The 22,811-nt window shown below is 38.4% G+C and overlaps 1 protein-coding gene across 1 annotated transcript in view; it reads left to right on the top strand.

Annotated features, from left to right (window-relative positions):
- The first annotated feature begins 11,150 nt into the window (after positions 1 to 11,150).
- LOC149219373 (uncharacterized) overlaps positions 11,151 to 22,811 on the top strand; it is a 72,829-nt gene continuing 61,168 nt past the window's right edge. The window contains exon 1 of the mRNA XM_089386808.1: positions 11,151 to 11,384. Within this exon, the coding sequence (XP_089242934.1) occupies positions 11,151 to 11,384 (234 nt within the window). The remainder of the gene's footprint in view (positions 11,385 to 22,811) is intronic.

The following is a 22,811-nucleotide window of genomic DNA, read 5'->3' as shown; positions in this document are numbered from 1 at the left end:
CGTCGTTGTGTTCAGTTGATATATACTACAATACTCTTCATCCTTCATTCCATTCTTTTCATTCCCAATCCAGTTCCATATCAACATCATTCTAATCATTTTGACTCAAATAATGATACCTGTTTCATGTTGTTGATGGGGGATACATCAAGGCCCTTCTATGACAGGTCACTTCTTGTCGACATCAACTCATTATCTAGGAAGTTGACTTAGAAACATCCCTTGGTACCTTGGTTATTGCATAGATAAATGACAAGTTTCCTTGCTCTCGGTGATAGGTTTACAGTATTGGACTTCGACTGAAAGATTTTGTGTGTTGTTCGACATCAACTCATTTATTCACACCATGTGGATTGTACTAAAATACCTTGAGAGCCATTAATATAATTGGTGGTTTCTCTCACACCTATTAACAAATTACATCATTGGCCAATAATCATATGGTGTCTACCATGTTTGACCTCAACTCATTGACTCACATGGTTGGACTTGTACATTGGTTAGTCGCGTGAATGAGATAGAAGACCCTAGATCTAGTTTCAACCATTCCGGGTGTGATTTCAGGAGTAATACAAGATCACAATGTATGATGGATATGATCGTACATACAATCATCTAGTCATGGGTCCAATATCATTCATTTTGGGATGTGTCTTTTGATCATTATGCATGTAATGTTAGCTTATGTGCTAAATATGGGTATTTCTCCCCTAGCAAAGATGTCATCAATGTAAAAGTATTATAACAGATGATGATATTGCTGGTTGTTCTTGATCCTTATTTGTCACAAGGTAAAGCACCTTAATCATCAATTTCCATTTCTTACTTTGCGCTTTAGGGGGCAATACTTTATAGGCCATTTTGTCACATTTGGTCAATATGCATTCAAAAAGGATAATTCACATCCTTTGAACACCTTTTCATCCTCCCTACATAAAGCCCTAAGTATGCCTTCTCATGTCACTCAGTTTTTGCTTGAAGCTACCTCATTTTAGTATTTTTAGAACCAACACACCCTAGCCCCTCATTGGATATTGTTGACTACCAGGTTGTCCTAATCTAGGCCTGAATTGATCACCTGTAATTTTCCCTATGTTTGGGGTGTGTTGATTCTAGAAATTCGAGAAAACAAAAAGAATCTCGAAGCTTCCTCTTCTAGAAGATTCTAGGATCTGATGTAACTATTTACCTTAGAAAAAAGTCTCAAATTCTATCCTATCCTACCTTAGAGTTTTCATCCCTTATCCTGTGAGGTCATCCTCCCATCAAGAGTGGATCTCAAGCTTAGAGTGGTAAATAGATAAGAATTCATGAAGTACCTCCCTCGTCTAATATATTTACAACCATCCATAGGCAAGGGGTTGGATTTTGGAGAGTGATTCTACCCTTATGCTGCTAATATGAGAGATTAAATTCCATGCATTAGGGTGATTAGAGGTGCACTTTGTGGCAAGGAAAGGACAAGTCAACTTGCAGGATCTCTTCTACAAGATCAACGCCTATTTTTTATTGTAACATAATTCATTTCTATTAATGAAAATAGTTCTTTGTTTTCCTATATGTGATGTTATGGTTTCATGTATTTCAATACCATGTTGATCTGTTGAATAAAGTGATTAGATGGCACTACACAGATTTCGTAGATCGTCAACCTGTGTTTTCTGACTATGTAGGTTCTAATTATAGCGATCAAATCTAGGATTAGAGCATACAAGCCAAGGAAGTATCAAAGCATACGATGGATCCCAGGTAGGCTTCATCCCATTATTTATTTACTTTAAGAAAAAAATTATTCCCTTTGTCTTTCTGTTGTTCTAGGTTAGTCCACCAAGCTTAGGGAAGATACTTTTGTCCGTAGTCAAAGATTATGTATAACATTCCCCTTCTATTCTTAAAATATAATAAGGTCCTTGAGGAAATTGGAAACACTTTGGGGTCATTTAAAAACATGGACACTGAGAGAATGGAGAAAGGGTTATTTACTTATCCTAGAATTGATGTAGAAATAGACCTAAGTAAAGTCTAGTTGATTGCATTCAGTGAAACATAAAAAATTCTAATCGACCCAAATTTTGGATTATGAAAATATGGCATTTAGATGTAGATAATGTTACTTAATAGGTCACTTGCAAGACACATGTCCTTAGGAAAAAAAAGCACCCAAAAAAGAAAAAGGGGTAAGCCTTTCAGTCCCTACCTCACAGAGGAAAAAGAAGGGGAAATCATTAATAACCATCCTAACCAAGAAGAAGGGGGTACTTAGGTCCAGAATGGAAACGTAACCTGCAAGCAGAAAGTTATAAAATCGAAAGTGATCCATGAACCAAGAAAACAAAAAAATGTGCCACACAAAGAGGACGAACCTGGGGGCACAAAAAGAGCTCATGCTTAAAAAAGTTTTGATTTAGAAAATAACACCCACCAAAGACAACTGTGACTGATTTGGAAATGGTTCCTATATATAGCCCTTGGTTATTTCTTCACCATTGTAAATAATGTAAATATTTGATAAGGAAAATGGTTTAAGCCAGGGGAAATGAATTCCAAAGGTGAAGAGAATTATTAAATGGTATTTTTATTTTCTTTCATGGCCAAGAAGGCTGAATCATGTGCAAAAAGGGTTGAATGGCCACATCACCATTCAATGGGCATGCCATTAGTGTCTGAAGGCATGCAAGGGTGAGCTGGCTACTCACTACAATAAGGAATTATGAAAAAATAAAAAATATGGAGATAAAGAGTTATGCGACACAATTTTGATTGGCTTGGGAGATTATGTCCATAGAGTAAAATAAACTACTTGATGGTGACATAGAAAATGGGAGTGGGAGAAAACAGAGGAATTATAGAAACTACACAAGAATGTGCATGGGATAGAGAAAAATCTAGAGATAGTATGTAGAGGAGAGTGTGCAACATATTGAACATTAGCATAGAGAAAAATATCGATATAGTACATAGAGGAGAGTGTACAACATAAGGAAAATTAGCATAGAGAAAACTATGGACAAAGCATGTAGAGGAGAGTGTGCCTCCTAGTATATCTATAAATGGAGGCTTGACACTAAGTTATCAGAATAATCATGCCTTCTAATTAGTAGTTGATTGTAGGAAATTTTTTACTTTCCCTTCTTTCTCTATAATATAATGTTCAGTTGACTAGGGAAGATTCAAACCATGCTTCAAATATTGTCACAATGTTCTACACTGAATTTATACAAATAAGGATGAAACGAATGCCTAATTTTAGATTGTATTAGACAACTGACATTTGATTTCAATTTTGCTCTGATAGGAAGCTCTTAAGAAAATGAAGATAATATTTTAAAGGAAGAAAAAATAAACATTGCTTGAGAATGATGATGACTATGATAATTGTAACAACCCTGGTTAAAAACTCATGTAAAATATATAATTCCATGGTGAAAGGACACATATTCCAAGCTGAATGGTTGGAAAAAACATCCTAGTGGGTGTTTATTTTGGTTATTATGGCTAAAGGAAATTGGCAAAGGAAATGGAAAAGGCTTTGAAAAGGCATGAGGCATTTATTGGCATTTTATTTATGAAAATAATGGAAATTAGGAGAAAAGGAAGGTGAAATTTCACAAGTTGCATGTAAGGAGGAGATTGAAGGAAAATAATGGAAAATGAAGAAAATAGAGGCCCCGTTGATAAAAAGGTTTATGAGGATCATTTGGCAGGCTTGGTCAATTATATTTTGGAGCTCTCTCATTATTCTCTCTCTCTCTCTCTCTCACTCTTGGATACTTAGAGTTTTCCTGGAGCACTTTGGAATTGGATCAAGAAAGATAAAGAAGGCAAGAGGAAGGGAGGAGCAAGCAAGGAAGAGCAGGATCAAGCATCTACAACAATATTAATTGCAGGTATTGATTTGCATGTGTGTTTTCCTTGCTAGATTTGGCATGGATGGTATTGCATGTGGTTGTTTTATGTCATAGAATGGGTTTTTCCCAGGTGTGACAGTGTTTGCAACCTTAGCCTTTCCATTTCCAGATAGCTTTGATGATATGGGTTCTCATACTTTGGCTAAGTTGGATTGCTAGATGGATTCGAAGCTGAGTGAGGTGGATCTTCAAAATGACAAACACATGGCCTAATGGTCCCTAAACTAGACTATGGATCACAATAAAGCCACTGGCATAGTAACCCTTGAACCAGACTGTGGGTCGCAGTAAAGCCAGGATTGTGTGCCTCCGTGGGCTTAGGAATCCTTGCCTGTGAATGGTAGGATATATGGTAAAGCCAAGAGGTGGATTACTCTCTGTTGAGCCTAGTAGTCTCAGGATGGGATTTACTATAAATCCTGGAGAATGGGTCTCGGTGTAGGGCCTAATGATCCCTGAATCAAACTGTGGATTACGGTAAAGCCTAAGAGACTAGGAGGCACTCAAATTTCTCATGGTGTAGGTGGAGAAATCTGGTAGCATCCATGCTTGTTTGGTTATTTTCGGTTGGTTATGAGTCCCACATTCATGCTTGGAATATGGCACAAGGGTGATTGGTGTTGGGGAAAATTAATTGCTTAATAAAAACAACTAATCACTTGAACATTAATTATCAGCCTAAGGAGCATCTTTTTATTTCAAGACATCAGAAAAATATATGCATAATGAATACCAACGGCTAACACTGGTTCTATATGATTGTGTTATACACTATCAAGGTCATTCAACAATAAATAAAATGTAATACTTGAATAATAAAACTAAAATTAAAAATAAGAAAGTAAAAGACAGGAAAAAAAATTATGCTAATCACACAACTTGAATAGTTGCTAAATTAAACTACAAATTGCTAAATTGGAAATTTAATCTATTGCACCCAACATAATTCAAATGCTAATCCAAAGCAGTAAATTAAATGAAATCTAGAAATTGCAGGAACCAACAAATCTGGAAAATGCAACAGCCAACAAATTACTTTGAATAAAAGGAAATTTACTTTAAAGAACAATAATTGAAATTCAAAGAAACAAACACATAATTAAACTACTTTAGATGCTCAAGGCAACACCTCGTCCAAGGTAGTGGGCCCAACTACCCAAGACTCAATTCCGCCTTGAGAAATAACTCAGATCAGATTACAGATAACAAATGTAGAACTCAATGGATAGCTTCCTTGATTAAAACATATGAGAGAAATAATTACATAAAATTGAAGTTCTTAGCTTTGCCTCCAATTCAACAATTGTTCATATCCCATCTCTCATCCCTTATCTCATCTCCTACATCCTATCTAATAATTTTCCATCTCCTATCTCCTAATTATCCCCCTCTCTTTGATCTTTGTTTTCATTTAAATACACAGAGAGCAAAGGGAAGTTACAACAAAGTTGATTACAAAATGATTTCCATTACAATTTTGGATTGATTACATAATCTCAATAAACAAGATTAGACCTGAAAGATATTCCCATCATGATTCAGTTGGAACAAGTCGAATCTGGTATTGCAATTGGGAGAATTTGGAAAATGACCACAACAACAAATCTGAGAAAATTACCTTCAGAGAACCTTGTGTTTCTCCCAATCCAAGCCAAATTTCGAAAAACTACTAATTGAAAAACTGATTTGGTATGTTCTACACAAAACCCATTTCTCAGATTTTCCAGATTCATCTTTATTGGCCCAGAACATCCAATGCAAAACTGTCACTTCTTATCCAAACGAAATTTTGAGTTGGAATATTTGATTATGAGTTGGAGATCAAATTTGCAATCTAGAAGAGATATTGGAGGCTAAAATCATGAGTGATGTTATAACAAATTCATTAATAAACCATCATTAGAAAAATAATGAATAATAATATTCAATATATTAAAAATAAAGGAGAAAAAAATAGTATTTATCCATAAGAGCATAAATAATTATAAAATAGAATTATATGATAACTTATGATAAATGATGTGATAAAGAATGGTAGAAATGGATGAAATAGACGTTAAAAAGTGATAATAATAATGACAAATTAGTGGCCCAACATACCCCCAAATTGAATATGTTGCATGTCCTCATGCAACCCAAAGCCTCTGTATTAACCAAGCTATAATACAAAAATGTTCATCCCAACTCATGAAATTGATGGAACAAATGACTTCTTCCTCAAATAATGAATATTCAATTTTAGCAATGTTGATGAAGGTGTAACAATTTTCACATTGACTTTCTACTATATGTATATGAAGTTGTAGCAAAATATGATATAAGTAACGACAAACTTCATTTGCTCAAAAACTACAAACCAGATTTTGCTGAAACTTTGCAAGCAAATTTCTACTATATTAATGCTTCTCTATTCCAAAAATCAGATCGTTTATAAGAAAAATGGATGTAGGTGAAAGTGCATGATTTCTGAAATTTTACAAACTAGTTTAGGTTTGTGTATTTTAATGATACCTCTTTGTTGTCCTAAAATCACAAGAATTTATTTCATAGTTTTAAAGATATACGCAAATCAATTTCTACAGTGTATAAAAATGAAATTGTATGCCTTAAATGAGAAAGAAAGTAGAAAACATCCATCATGTGTAGGAAGTCCTCCCCTAAATTGGAGAATTAACATGCCCTCATGCAATACTAGAAAACAAATTGAGGTGGTTGCTACAATCATTGTTGAAATCTATGATTGGTGTAAAAAAACATGGAAGAAGGGAGGTTTTGAGAATGAATAAGGAGATCGATGGATGATGGCATGGTCATAACAAATAAATGAATGAAAATAACACTCCTCCAAAATGAAAGCTTCTATGACTCTAAAAAATGGGAAGCGTTAAAGATGTGAAATGAATGATGATAAATAAAACTCAATGGATTTTCATGAATTTCTCCTAAATTTTTAATAAATTAGAAACGTATGCTATTTTACCTCAAGTTTTACCTCCAAAAAAAATGTGGAATGACATGTATGGATTGGCATTTGTTGAAGCTGATGTAGGTTGAGCTGATGCTAAAAGTGATGCAAAAGGTTGAAGCCATGTAAGCACATCATGTCTGAACAATTGTTCGTGTTCATGAGGTTCTTGGGCCTCTTCTATTAGTTGCAATAGTGTGAGATTGCTGCGAATAGAATTGCCCCCCATACTTTTTGTTTTCCTGTAAACAATTCACTACTTTGCATGCAATTTTATTGAATCCACAGTTTTAGTTTTGAACAACAATAGATAAGCCACATGCAAAGATTTCAATCAGAAAAACTTTTGTATAAATGTAATAATAATATTTTTTCAAATCAGCAAGTTATGGCGAAGTTTGGTAATTATTACGCATTCTATCTCATAATGCATTCCTTCCCCCCTCCAATTAGAAAAGGGCATCCATGACCATAAAGCATAGGAAAAAGGGAAAGGACGTTGGGGATTCACAAATGCGGTAGGACAATAATCAAAGTGGCGTAAATACGGGAACAAAAAAAACAGCTAGAGCAATAGAAGTCGCGAAGATGGGAAATGACCACAAAAGCAGTAAAATAGAGAATCAATCATTATGAGAAGAGATGTTTCCTTAGGTGGAAAAATATGATGAAATCATGATAGGCGATAGATGATAGCGACTTCTAGTATAGATTGATCGGACAGTATTGAAAGAATAGTGATTGGACAAATACTTGTACACAGAGATACACAAGATCTTCTTATGTTCCTTTCGAGTCGAGTTATACAAGTGGATCACGAAATTGGCAGACGGCCAAGGAAGGTGGAGGCTTGATAGTCCAATGGTCTGGACCCTGAAGTTAGTGTAGAGATTAGAAGCCTCTGAAGATAATATCGCACATGTTGTCGATCATTGGCTCGATCATATCATAGGAGGGTTCCCAATAGAATTCGCGGTCGATACCTCAGTCAGTTACAACGAGGCAGAGTGCCACTTCTTCAAGGGACCACGAAGTAAGTATTAAAGTCTTTAAATACCTGGATTAAGATGCTCTTGTGTGAAAAGTGGGTTATACAGTTACCTTGATGTTTAAGGCTACGTGAAGTGGAAGGAAATTTAGGAACAGAAGGAAACAGGCCTTCAATATAGCCCGCTAATTGAACCTCCTCTGAGTGAAGACGAGGAAGCAGCACACGCTTCTCCATAGAGTGTTGTTCAGTTGATACAGCAAGGGTTCCCACGAATACCCCATCCACCCACACCGCCTCCATCTTTACCTCCACCGCATACACCTTCACCTACACCACCGCCACCTTCGCCACTATTCATTATGGTGAACTTAGTAACGCTGCCTATGTTGAAGGGCTTGGGAAATGAAGACCCAAACCAGTTTTGGTTCGTCGCGAAGGTTGTATGGGAAGCTCAGGGTATCACGAATAATCAAATGAAGAAAGAAACATTGGTTAGTGCTTTGCAGGATCACACGCTAACACGGTACATTATGTATTGCACTGATAACCCGATGTCTGCGTTAGCAGATATCCAAACCACGCTAAATAAGGAACTCAATAGACCTAAGTCTAAATTGCAATCAATTGTGGGTTTCAAAGAGATCATGATGAAGCCTGGAGAGACACCCTGGGATTTGGATCAAAGATTGAAGTGTACAATCTGCGAAGCTAAAATGAATCTGACGGATGGGCAGCACTGTGAATGGTTTGTGGCTTCTCTCCTACCTCATCTAAGGGTTGCGCTATCACAATAAAAGATTGGGACCCAGGCGGAAGCCCTAGAAATTGTGATGAGATTGCATGAGACACCGAAGAAAGATGCTAATCTAGGGGTTTAGCAGATTCATGCAAAATTGTAGAAACTTTTCCTAGAAATGCAGAGTCTAAAGAAAGATAGAATAACTCGACCAGAGCTGCACAAAGAAGTTTGGTGCCTGAAGTGAAAAGGTCAAGGGCATGACAAAGATCACTGTCCAGTCTTCACAAATTATGTTGAAGCAGGGGGACTAATGCCTCTAAGGATGGAAGATCCAATAGGGCTAAGTACAGGGCCCGCACTATGGTGTGCTATATGTCAAGTAGTTGGAAAACATGCGATAAGCAATTGCCACTTGTTGCAGAAGTTTGTACAGACACCGCAACAACTCTTCTGTAACTTCTGTCAATCAGTGGGTCATGATGAGTGCAATTGTCGTAGTTACGAGTTAATGATGGATAGAATGCCTGCCTATAGGGTGAAGGTAGAAACTTGACCTCCAGAGCAAGGTGTTGGGGGACTGCAAGGTGAATACTAGGGGCACGGACGAGGCCGAGGTGGAGGAGGACCTGGTAGAGGTCATGGGAAAGTCATTTGTTACAACTGTGGAGGACCAGGACACTACGCATGAGACTGCCTGAATCCGACGTGTCTGTCATGCCGGTATTGTACTCAGTTTGACCATGCAACTGAAGATTGCCCGGTATTGCTAGCTAAGATATTTGAAAAAGGGGCAGAGCCTCCGTAGCTGACTGAGAACCTGCAGATGATGAGGGTTGAGCCTCGCGAAGAGGGTCCCAAGGTAAATATTGTGTTGCAGAGTGGGATGATGACTGGGGAAGATAAGGGGAAGCAGCCTGAATAGAGTGAATGGGTTTGAAAAACACCAAAAAAGGTGGTCGATTTTTATGTAAAGTGCGCATGAGAAATATTTATGGAAGGGAAGAAAAGCTTCACTGAGGCATCTACCTCGGAAAGCAGGATAAGTCGGCTGAAGAGATGGATCCTTCCATGCTTACTACTTTCTTGGAGACCGGTATGAAGCTGATGCGCGACAACAAGGCTATGAAAGGACTATAATAATTGATAAATAATTATGCTGGGAAAGAAAATTCTCTTGGTGGAGCGTAATTATTCAGGAATATTGGTAAGCATAGGGCTAGAACGGGGCGTGAGATGAGGCTCACTACACAGATAGGAGAATGTGAGATGAACCAAGTAATCCTAGATTTGGGCTCAGACACGAATGTTCTACCTAAATAGACATGGAAAAGGATGGAGAGACCTGTGCTACAATGGTCTCTGATTCAGTTAAGGATGGAAAATCAGTAGAAAATCATCCCCATGGGAAGATTGCAGGGAGTGACAGTGGATATTGAGGGTGTGAGTGCATTGGTTGATTTCGAAGTGATAGAGATTGTGGATGATAGCAATCCCTACCCTGTGCTCCTTAGAATTGATTGGGCCACTAACATGAATGGGGTAACCAATTTGAAGAAGTGGAAGATGATATTTGAGAAGAAATCGCTCCACGTAGTAGTGCCCCTAGACCCTGCAGAAGGACTGCACTATACTGAACCGGTCCGCGATTATGAAAGTGATGATGACTTGGACCAGATTTATAAGATAACAGTGCAAGATTAGGATTGGGTGAATCCGACAGTGGATGGGAGTATTTCATGGGACTGTGAAAGCTCTTGTACTTCATATTCAGATGAGGAGTTGGAACATTAGTAGAACCAACTGCATGAAGTATCTAAGCTGCGTTGTAATATGATGATCAAGTCGTTGTGTTGTGTATCCTCGGAGGTAAGGAATCTGCCTTATTATGATGGTTTAAATGATATTGATATATTTTTGGATACATTTGAGAGGGAAATGCCATGGAAACATTGCTTCCAGGCCTTGGACTGGGTGCTGCACGCTATGCCTGCGAGATGGTGGGGTACACACAAGCACAGTTTTGATGATTGGCACATGTACAAAAAGATGATGTGGTTGCGGTTTTGTCACCCGCAAGTGTAGTTCATAGAGATATATGATGGAAGGGATGATTTGAATGATCACCTGGCCAAATGGACTAAGATCTATGGAGCAGACCCTTAGCCTGAATGGGTGCATATGTTTTTTCATCCTTTGGATGTTATACCGATAAATTGGTACTTAGAGACAGAGCTCTACCATGGCACTGAAGAATGGGATGTTTTACGATAGGGATTATTAATGATGTTCAACTTTGAGGATGGATTTGAAAGTATTGATGAGGCGTTACAGGAAGTCAAGGTTGCAATCTTTAGAATACCTTAGGATCCTCTAGATTTGATCCAACCGGATTGGACCACCTAGCTGCGCCACACACTGGAGTGCTATAATGTGACTACTGAGGAAGAGGATGAAGTCCCAAGGAAGATTAATATCCCAAAGACTGAAGGTCACCACAAAGTTGAAGGACCACAAATTGAGAACCCCGATATCACTGCACCGCTGAAAATGAGACAAGTGAACAATGGGATAGAAACGGAGTCAAAATTTGCAAAAATTAGGGACTACTTGGATGATGCAATAGTAGATAAGGTCGTTGAATTGCTCACATTGAAACCAAATGCGAAGCCGATTAATAAATCGCCGTATCGCCTCAACCCCATGTATAAAGAGAAGGTCCGCTTAGAGTTGGATAAAATGTTTGCTGCAGGAATTATTGAGCTGGTTGAAGAATTTGATTGGGTGAGCCCAATAGTGGTTGAGGAAAAAAAGAAAAAGGATGAAATAAGGATATGCGTAGACCTCAAGAAGTTGAATGACGCCTACGTGCATGATCCCTTTACAACTCCATTCACTGATAAAGTGCTGGATAATGTTTGTGGCCAGGAAGCATATTCATTCGCTGATGGGTTCTCGTGGTACCATCAGAACAAGATAATGCCTGAGGACAGAAGCAAGACAACCTTCACGACTGAATGGGGGTGCTTTCAGTATACTGTAATTCCATTTGGACTTAAGAATGCGCCAATAATATTTTTGCATGTAGTCATTGCGGCGTTCAAGGATTTCATTCATAAGTTTCTAGAGGTATACTTTGATGATTGTACAGTGTTTGGGCTAGTAAAGCACCATGTATCTAGCTTATGATTGATGTTGGATACATGCTGGAGCTATCAGATCGTGCTCAATTTGAAGAAATTCTTGTTTTGTGTCCCTTTTGGGATCCTTCTAGGACATGTGGTATGCAGACAAAGGCTTAGTGGTATACCCTGCTAAGATCGTGGTAATCATCAATTTGGAGGCACCAAGAAGCATAAAACAGCTACGCGCAATGTTGGGGCACACTGGATATTATAGGAAGTTCATCAAAATCTATGCCCAAATTACCGCGCCAATGGAGAAGTTGTTAAAAAAGGATGCTACATTTTGTTGGAATGAAGAGTGTCAATAAAGCTTAGATGTGTTGAAGGAAAAGATGGTCACCGCGTTGATCCTAGTCTTCCCGGATTGGAAGAAGGAATTTCATGTGAATGAGGACGTGTCATGTATTGTGCTTGGGGTAGTAATGACTGTAGAAATTTCCTACAAACCTCGCTCTCACACCATGTAGAAAAATTGATGGTAGGTTAACCTGATAATGCAATATAAATCAAAGCAGAATATTGTAACCTACTTCTACTATCAATTTGTGGAAGCTTAAAGATCGAGCTGAACAATATAACTAGAAGAAGAAGAATCAATGGCACAATACACATGAAAATACTTTGGGGAGAGCCTCAGCTAAAAACCCCACACTATTGTATTATCATACATTGTGGAAATACATAGGAATTATACAAAGCTTTAGCTCTCATAGCTAGCCAGCTCTCAGTACAATCCTCAGAGATGCTCACAGGCAATCTTGGCTACTCTCCAGCCTTCCTCTCTGCTCTCCAAGCTCCTATTTCCTTGCATTGTTCCTTGTGGATGATTCCTAATTACCAAGTGGATGATCTCTTCTACCAAGTGTATGATCAAGCCTCCAAAACTGTGCAATCTTCAAGGATGAATCCTTGAATGCATGCATGAGTTTTATTTATAATAAAACACATGCAACTGATAGTACACTGTCCTTGACTTTAATCTCAACTGGGTCTTTCTCAGAATAGGCATGCATGAGTTTTTGATGAGGGAATCTTCAATTAACTGGAGTAGCACTAGTTGAGTGCATGCATGCATCAACTGATTGTTAACTCACTATTAGTTCCTCAAACAGTTTGGAACTAATTTAACTAGACTTAACTCAATAAACTGAGTTAACTATTTACAACTCAAATATAACTCAATCTCATCTCCTTAATTTAAGGGATAACTCTTTCATGACCTCAGAAAGACTTCTAACTTGAATTTCTCCAACTAATTAATTTAAAATAAATTAATTAATTATTTCCAAGTAGCTGTTAAGACTAATTCAATTTTAATTCACAATTTAATTCAAGGAAAATTTAAATTCGAATATTCTTTCTGCCATATTTCAACACTGACACAGGTCAATGAGGGAGAATTGGACCATCCTATAGCATTCGCAAGTAGGAATCTGTCTAAGGCTGAGAATAATTATTCAACGATAGAGCGCGAAGAGTTGGCTATGGTGTACACACTCTAGAATTTCAGGCACTATTTGTTACGTGGACACTTTAAGATGTATACAAACCATTCTGCATTGAAATACCTAGTCAAGAAGCCTGTTTTGGCGGGGGGGGCGGGAATATGCAGGTGGTTGTTGTTGTTCCATGAATATGATTTTGAAGTTATCGTGAGGCCATGATGATTGAATGTGGGTCCAGTTCATTTGTCGCGCATTGAAACAGAAGATGGGCCTACTAATTTGGAGAAAGGACTGCCTAACGAGCAACTTTGTGTGGTGCACATCACCGACAATCACTTTGAAGATATTATATACTTCCTAATGAAGGGAATGGCTCCAAACAGGTATACTAGCCAACAAAAGAAGGAACTGGTGGTGCATGTGGCAAACTTTTCTGTCATTGCAGGGCATTTATATAAAATGGTCTCGGATGAAATTCTACGACATTAAGTACCTGACTTTTAATGGAACAACATCCTTGTTGAAGCTCATGGAGGAGCCATGGGAGGACAGTATGCAAGAAAAGCTACAGCGCGGAAGATTTTATGCACTGGAATGTGGTGGCCAATGCTTCATCAGGATTCTAAGGCTTATTGTAAGGCATGTGATGCATGTCAAAGGATGGGAAGGCCATCACAGAGGGATGAGCTACCTCTGAATCCACAAATGTCCTTACAGCCATTTGAAAAGTGGGCAATTGACTTTGTAGGACCAATTCAACACCCAGGAAAGAAGACGGGTGCATGGTACATCATCACCATGACTAGGTATTTGACCAGATGGGTGGAGGCACAGCCTATGAAGAAATGTACAAGGGAAATGACAACAAAGTTCATCTTTGAGTATATACTGACTAGATTTGGTTGCCCGAAGATTTTGATGAGTGATTGTGATACACATTTTCTTAATGAAACGATCAGCATGTTGACAAAGGAGTTCTAGGTTTATCATTAGAAGAGTACGCAATATCATCCACAAGCTAATGGGATGGTGGAATCATTTAACAAGGTATTGGAGAATGTGCTGACGAAGGTCTACAATGCACAAAGAAATGATTAGGATGTGCACGTACCTGTGGTGCTATGGGCTTATAGGATGACTTGCAAAAAGCTAACTGGACAAACACCTTTCACTGAGCTTATGGCATCAAAGTTGTGATGTCGATGGAGTACATTGTACCTAGTTTGTGCATAGTGACATTCACAAGAATGGCGGATTGCGGAGCCCTGGAAGAAAGGGTAGCGCAGTTGACAGAGCTGGAAGAAGATAGGTTTTTGGCTGGATTCTATTAGCAAGTTCAAAAGGAGTGCAAAAAGGCATGGCACGATTGGCACATCAAACTGCACATCTTCAAGGTAAATGATTTAGTGTTATTATATGAAAGCAAGTTTGATAAATTTCCAGGAAAATTTTGTATGCATTGGCTGGGGCCCTATGTCATCAAGGAGATTACTGATGGTGGAGCAGTTCAGTTGGTGAAGTTGAATGGAGATCCATTTCTAGGGAAGGTAAATGGCAACCAATTGAAGCCATACACCGGGGATCTGACCAGATGACTATATGGTGGAAGCACAGTATTAGAGCTCCAGGCAGCTGAAAGGAAGTGCAAGACTATAAACTACATTTCCCGGGGTATAGATCTACGCGACTGGGGGACTGTGTGAAAGGGAGGAATGTCACAGTATCATGAGAAGCGTGAAGGGAGTTGCGCTATTGGAGGAGTGACCGCGTAGGCTTGCCATGAAGTGACTGTTATGGTCACTGTTCATGATTTGATAGTGAGAAAACAACTAAATGGAGTGGGGGGGTGACATTTAAGTCAGAATTTAAGAGCAAGATCTTTGAAAATTTGCCACCAACCTAGCATTTATGAACAAATTTTGGGGGGAACGGTCACATTCAAATTCGAATTTGCCTATAAATTACAGATGAATGCCCAACAAAAAACACTTGGCATTTTGGGAATTGAGGTGTTGAGCTCTCATGTAGGCATGAACCTTGAGAATTTCGAGGCTTTAGTAGCAAGTTCAGTGTTTGAGAAATTTTCAAAGGAAACTCAGGAGCTCTTAACTAGCATCATGTCGGCACTCATGGCAACTGCAAATGTTGGAGAAGCGATGGCAGCTAAGGGAGCTACCCCGGAGGTAGAGAGTGTAGAAGTACCTGCAAAGGTACCAAAATCTCTGAGGTCACCCAGGCCGAGGACTATGCCAACCAAAGAGGGTCTAAAACCAAAGAAGGATAAGAAGAAAGTGGCACAGCCGGTGTGCGCATCACCTAGAAAGTACCCATAAAAAGAAAATCCCACTATGCAGGAGAAGGGCAAGGTAGTAGACCTAGAACCCGATGACGACATAGAAGAAATCGATATGGGTGTGGAAGATGTTGATATGGGCATAGAATATATTGACGTTGAGGGGGTAGACCCTATCTCCAAGTTACCAGAATATGTTCCTCCACGCCGAGGCAAGGTGAAGGTCCCAAAGGACCTCAATGAGAGCAAAATATCACTTCACACATCACTGCTGGCAGATAATATCACATTTGAAGGGTCTTGTTTTGTTCATGCCCCCCATTTAAAACTTGAGGGTTGGGACCTGGTGGATACTGAGCGGTTTCCCCACTTAGTGACTGATACATTAATGCACCATGTCTTCTATAAAGACTCTGGTGTGACCGTGCTGGAGCCGAGACAATGGATAAAATGGGTGGATAAGGCAAGACTGTTGAACCTGCTAAGGGTGTTGCATTACAACTGCGCACCCATAACTTTGATAGTGATCAAATGACTATTATTCTTGGTGCACAATGGGTGCCTGTGGTTAGGAGAACCAATACCAATCACCAACATGCTGATCCATAGGATCACTCTGCTCCCACAGTTAGGATTAAATTCGGCCATGGCATTTGGCGGAAAAATGGGTGAGTGTGACCTTTCCGAATGAATGAAGGACAAGTTCAAGCTTGCTAAGAAGCTGTGTGGCTACTCCATTTATAGCATAATCGACCCCACGGTCAAAGTAGCCACCTAGATCCTGGCTGGTAAAATAATGAGGAAGTGTTGCACAAAAGAAGTGTCAGCACTAGTTGTGTCACTAGCGACCCAGTGCGCAGAGGGCATACAATTTAACTGGTTGCGTGGGAGTTACTGGAGGACAGTCAATTTTCTCTGATTGCATCAGATCTCCCGGAAGCAGCGAAGTTCACTTCGCTCTGGGCCACAAAGGACCCCCAAAGGGTCAAGGAAAGTAAGATATTATGGGTCCTGATGGAATTAAGCATCTGTGCCGCAATCAACTACAAGCCACGACTCTCATTGACTATCTTTGAGAAGTTGTCCAAATTTGTGGAGTTCAAGGCGAACTTCCACTGCGTTTCCATCAGAGCACGGAAGGACCTCGAGAAAAAAATGGTATGATGTTCCATACCTAGCAACAAATGATGTAATCACCATGGTCCTAGAGAGTTGGCCAGCAGAGTGGTGCACGACCTCAGAATTATCAGCTGGGTCTAGTAAGTCTACTACGAAGCAAAATAAGGAAGAGGCTAGGTTAAGGATGGAGCAATTGGCCAAAAGAAGGAAGAAGGAGGCTGAGGACAAAGCCAAAGTAGATTGCACTACCAAAAAGCAAGTAGAAGGGGAGGAAGAAGAGGAAGAGTGCGACTTTGACAGGATTCATAAGTCGCCTTCCCCATAGACAGAGGAGGAAGAGCAACGCTCAGAACAGGGAAGAGCAGACCCAGAGACTACTCCATTCCGGGTTAAGCGCACAAGGGATCAGGAGAAAGTACGGCCACAGAAGAAGTCCAAGGCCAACAAGTCATCACTTCACCCAATCACTTTGACTGAAGGTGATTTGAAAAATATTGGGCTAAACTTGGCTACGCTTCCAAGTGAAACCCATTAACACCCTACATGACGGTGTGATCGCAGAACTTTGGGCTCGGGAATAATGCGCACTCAATGTTATCAGCGAGCACAAGGTGAACAATGCCTAGATGGCTATACAGAAGATGTCTACGATTGATCTCCTTAAGAATATCATGGAGAAGAATGAGCGCACAATAGTCGTAGTATCTGAGGCATGAAGAACTATTCCAGAGTTGAATATCCCTAAAGATGCTCTTGTCGATACTAGAATTCGGAAGCTCTCTGCAGGTGTGCGCGACACAAGAACAAAGTTGGCTAAGGTTCAGTCTTAACTGAACCTTAATATCACGAAGCTCGAGTTGAGGGCCCAGCCTTCGACTCCAGCAGAAGTCAGAGAGAAGTGTGAGGCCACCGTCAAATATGTCGTTGCAACTGTCAATGCTGCAGCGTGGGAGTGTACTGTGCTCTTCGAGCAGTCGCTCGAAGTAGTCACCGACCTACGAGAAGACCCCAATGTACAGAGGCTAGAAACAGAGGCATGGGAACTATAGTAGAGATATGATGAGGTTAAAGCGACGACGCGCATTGTCACCATCACAAGAAGGTTGGCAAAGATGCAGGAAGCAAAGACACTCAAGGAACAGGTGGATGCAGCACAATGCAAGGAGGAAGTATTGAATGCTAGACTGAGGCCTTGGCTAGACAAAGCATATGTACTCACAACCACCATCGAAGGAAAACTGGCTAGTATATAGGAAACACAGTAGAAAATACAGGTAGATAGCACAGGACTAGCAATAGAGCAGCTGGTCGAGCAGGTGAAGCAGGTGGCAACACAGTGCTACGCCAAAGTTGCAGTGGTACATGTGGAGTTGGGAGGTCTTCACAACAAGATCTTTGCACTTGCAAATTGAATCGAGGGCGAGTCACCAATTTTTTGTTGGGGCGCTATTGGGAACAGATCCCCAAGGGTCAATTTTGGGGTTAAAAGCCCAAGTTTTGGGGCTAAAGGCCCAAGTTTTGCATAAAGAAGGTAAAGTCTCTGCATTTTGTGGTCATGGAGCATGAAGATGTAAAGAGTCATCAAGGGTTTCTGCCCTTATTTTAGGTAACTTGTGTCGGATTTATGAGATCCACCCCTTGTCCGCGGACCATGGGAATGTATAGAAAGGAGAGTCTTAAAAGATTCTAAGGCAATTCTTGGTAGTTTTTGGAAATTTATTGATGTAATGAGTCTGTGAGAGAGCGAAAAGTCTTAGCATAGGAAAGAGGCTCTGCAGTTGAGTGCGTAGAGGCCTAGGGTAGAAGTCTGCAGCTGAGTGCGTGGACCCCTATAGCTGTGTGTGTAGGGTAGTCAGAGTATGTAAAGGAGATCTGAACATCAATAAAGAGAATTATTCTGGAAATACCTGTATATGAGCTATTTTACTTTTGTTATGAATGTATGTGATTATGTTATGTTGAATACTGGATTTATGACTTAATGTTTTATTGATGCGCAAATCCATGTGTTTTACTTTGCTATAAGAATCCAAGTAAGAATATCTATTTACGTGAAGGTAATCATAATGCATGTTGAAGTTATCCACCACTTAAGCTAATCTAGGTAAGTACAGTAGTAATAGTAGTCACAGAGGTGCGTCAGTGTCTGAATTTCCTATTTAAGGTACCGGAAGGATGATCGCAGACCTTCGCGAAGGTCTCATAAGAGAAGTATATCAATAAGCCCTAAAGGGCCTATCGGTCCATGCTAAGGAAGGGTTAGGGTATAAAACGACATCACTATCATCTCAGGGTACAAAAACTTGGTTCCTACATCCCCCCATACTGCTTCAGGTAAGACTTCAGTCCGTGTTCTGTGGATTGATGTCGAAAGGGCCAGTAGTGTAGGGATTTTCTTGGTTAATTAATGTTGAACCTAGGTCAGGGCCCATCAAGCCAAAAAATGGTTCCATTGCTAGGATCGAGCTCTACATAAAGAGATGTGTGATGTCACATCACTGGAATCCAACCAAGAAAGAGATCGAAGACTGGTTGGATAAAGATCCATGCATTCACGACACAAGAGAACAGGAATCCACAATTGACGAAAGAACAGTGGTTGGACAGATACCTGTACACAGAGATACACAAGATCTTATTATGTTCCTTCCCGATCGAGTTGTATGAGTGGATCGTGAAATTGACAGACGACCAAGGAAGGTGGAGGCTTCACGGTCACATAGTCTGGACCTCAAAGTTAGTGCGAAAATTAGAAGCCTATGAAGATAAGATCACACGCATTTTCAATCATTGGCTCGATCATATCATAGGAGGGTTCATGACAAAAATCGCGGTTGGTACCTCGGTCAGTTACAATGAAGTAGAGCGCCACTTCTTCAAGGGGCCATGAAGTAAGTATTTCAAGTCTTTAAATACCTGGATTAAGATGCTCTTGTGTGAAAAGCAGATTATATAGCTACCTTGATGTTTGGGGCTATGTGAAGTGGAAGGACATTCAGAAATAGAGGTCTACCAAACAATAGCTATTCAATTAAATGATTAACAACTCTTCAATTGATTGAACAACAATTATAAATACGCCAAAAAGAAAGCAGGGTTGTTCGTTCTACTGAACAACAATTGTTCAATTGACTGAACAACAACTGTTCAATTGATTGAACAAAAATTATTGACACACTAAAAATAAATCGGAGTTGTTCGTTCTACTGAACAACTCTTCAATTATTGAACAACAAATTTGCAATTGATTGAACAGTAATTATAAACACACTAAAACGAAATCAGAGTTTTTCTTTCTATGGAACAACAACTGTTCAATTGACTGAACATCAAATGTCAATTGAATGAACAACAATTATAAATATACCAAAAAGAAATCAGGGTTGTTTGTTCTACCGAACAACAATTATTCAATTGACTGAACAATAGTTGTTCAATTGATTTAACAACAATTATTAACACACCAAAAAGATATCAGAGTTGTTTGTTCTACCGAACAATAGCTATTCAACTGACTAAAAAGTAGTTGTTCAATTGATTGAACAAACATTATAAACACATCAAAAAGAAATTAGAGTTGTTCGTTCTACTGAACAACAACTATTCAATTGACTGAACAACAGTTGTTCAATTGATTAAACAATAATTATAAAAACATCAAAAAGAAATCGGAGTTGTTCGTTCTACTGAACAACAGATGTTCAATTGAATGAACAACATTTGTTCAATTGATTGAACAACAATTATAAACACACCAAAAATAAATCAGAGTTGTTCGTTCTACCGAACAGCAGTTGTTCAATTGACTGAATAGCAGTTGTTCAATTGATTGAACAACAATTATAACACACAAAAAGAAATCAGAGTTGTTCGTTCTACCGAACAAAAGTTGTTCATTTGACAGAACAACAACTGCGCATTCGCCAACGGAATGAAAACTACAACTTTGAAGGAAGCAACACCTGAAACACAAAAACATAAGAGAAATCAAAAAAGAAACAACACTTTATTTAAAAACAGTAAATAAATAAATAAATTAAGTTACAACAACTATGATGTTGTTTCCTAAGGGAATATCAATCTGTCAATGGAAAAAAAATGATCTCTTGGAAAAATGCTTTGGCAGCAGTGACATGAATCTTCAAATGGAAATCAATTCTCCATTTCTTCTATTATGAATCTGTTAGTAATGAAAAAGTCTTCATGTTGTTTTCTCCATGTTGGTGAGCAATAGTGGGAACAATTTTGTAACAAGGTATTATGTTTCAAATTTTTTATTTAGATCGTGACACCTAGAAAAAATCAAAATCATATGATATTAAATTTCCTAACAGGTGTTTGGATCAAATTCCCTTATTTCATTAACATTGTCTTCAAGAATAACTCGTTCATAAATTGACCTTCTTTATTCTCCTAGGACCTGCAAAAAAACAAGCATCTACCTGCAATAAAACATTAAATCATGGAGAAAGAGAAGTGATCAGGCTCCCCTAATCCAAGAAGTATGTGAAAAAATAACAAGTAGTTACTCTGTAAAAAAAATCCATGGAAAAAATAACAAAGTAAAATTAATTTATTACATGCGGGAGAGCAGTGGCCAATCATGCTAACCTGCAGTGTTTTAATCATAACTTCTTTGTTTTTCGTCCGATTTGAGTGATTCCAAAGCAAAATGAAAGTGAATTCAGAGGGATATCTCCAATAGAAATAGGTTTTAAAAATTTCATGAGATGATCTATCAAATTTACTTAGAACGACCTGCATAACAGAGTCATTTTCGATTTCCCAACTTAGACCAACAGTGGATATTTTAAGCATAACTTTTTTGTTTGATGATGGATTCAAATTATTAAAATTGAAGATTAAATTATATTCATGTATATATGTCGAAAATGAACATTTTTTGAATAAAATAATAATTGATGGGTCAAATACTCTAATGAACAACCAGAAAAATAGAGTTTTAAGAGTGTTGATTTACAATAGATAGTCAATGTTTAGGTCATAACTTTCTCATATGATATCTAAATTGAGTGAGTAAAATTTCCTTGTAAACTATATGAATAGGGGCATATACCATAGAAACAAGTTTTAAAAATATAGTCATTTAGAGCTCCAAAAACTAATTGTCCCAACTCTGTTCCTGAGTTGCCTACTATACACCTTGTCAATGTTTTGGTTATAACTTTTTCGTTTCAAATAAAAATGGAGTGATTAAAATTGCGTTAGAAAGTATAAATCAAGGGATACTTATGATAGAAATGGGTTTTTAAAATATTCCCTTTTGGTCCCTCAAAACATGACTATTCCGACTATGTTTTCAAAACTTTCATCAAACCCGCAAGCCAAAAAAGAAATATGACATTCAACAAATTTTTCCAAATTGGTGATAAAAATGAATATGAGTGTTTGTATAACTATTATTTTCAATATAATATATCTACATACACAAATTAATTAAAACATTTATCACCGATGTTGATTTCCACAGCGTGTTGCAACAAAAACAATTATTTTTACAAAACAAAAAATGTATTTATTTATGTACTTATTTATTTTATTTTCTACACTAACCTACTCTACTTTGAAAAATGAATATGCTTATGTATAATATTACTTTCATTGGAGCCATTTTCGAAATAAGGCCTCAAGTATGTACATACCCAAATTTGAAAAATGCATGTTAATAAATAGTAGGGTATGAGAAGCCAACTTCCCTTGAAAAGATGGTGTCAAAAATTGTTGAAGTATGGAGTGATGCTACAAAAAAATGATGGTGTGAAACCAATCTTAAATATATCCTTTACTTTCTTGATTTCCCATAGTCATCATATCATTAATTTCTTGAGTTTTTAAAATGGCTTGTTGATGCAGACTAGAAGAAACCTCATTTTCTTCCATAATTTCTACAATTTTTGGATTTGAAGCATTCCCAATCTCAATATAAGTTTTATGCAATGGTGCATGTGAGATAGAATGGGTAGGAAGGATAGGTAAATTTTGCAGTTCAACACTATAAGCATGTTGTACTGGTTTATTATGGTGAGGGTGTGGAATGAGTTGAGCAGGAAATTGTGTAGGGCATGGAGCATTTTGATGATGCAGTTGATTGGGTTGTGTGGATGGTTTTAACAGACAAGCAAGATGTTGTTGAAATGCTGGAAAAGAA

Source organism: Pinus tabuliformis, chromosome Q (genome assembly GCF_031772625.1).
Source record: "Pinus tabuliformis cultivar Carrire ecotype Pingquan chromosome Q, CPIR1, whole genome shotgun sequence".
Lineage (NCBI taxonomy): Eukaryota > Viridiplantae > Streptophyta > Pinopsida > Pinales > Pinaceae > Pinus > Pinus tabuliformis.
This window is presented reverse-complemented; position numbering and strand designations above follow the sequence as displayed.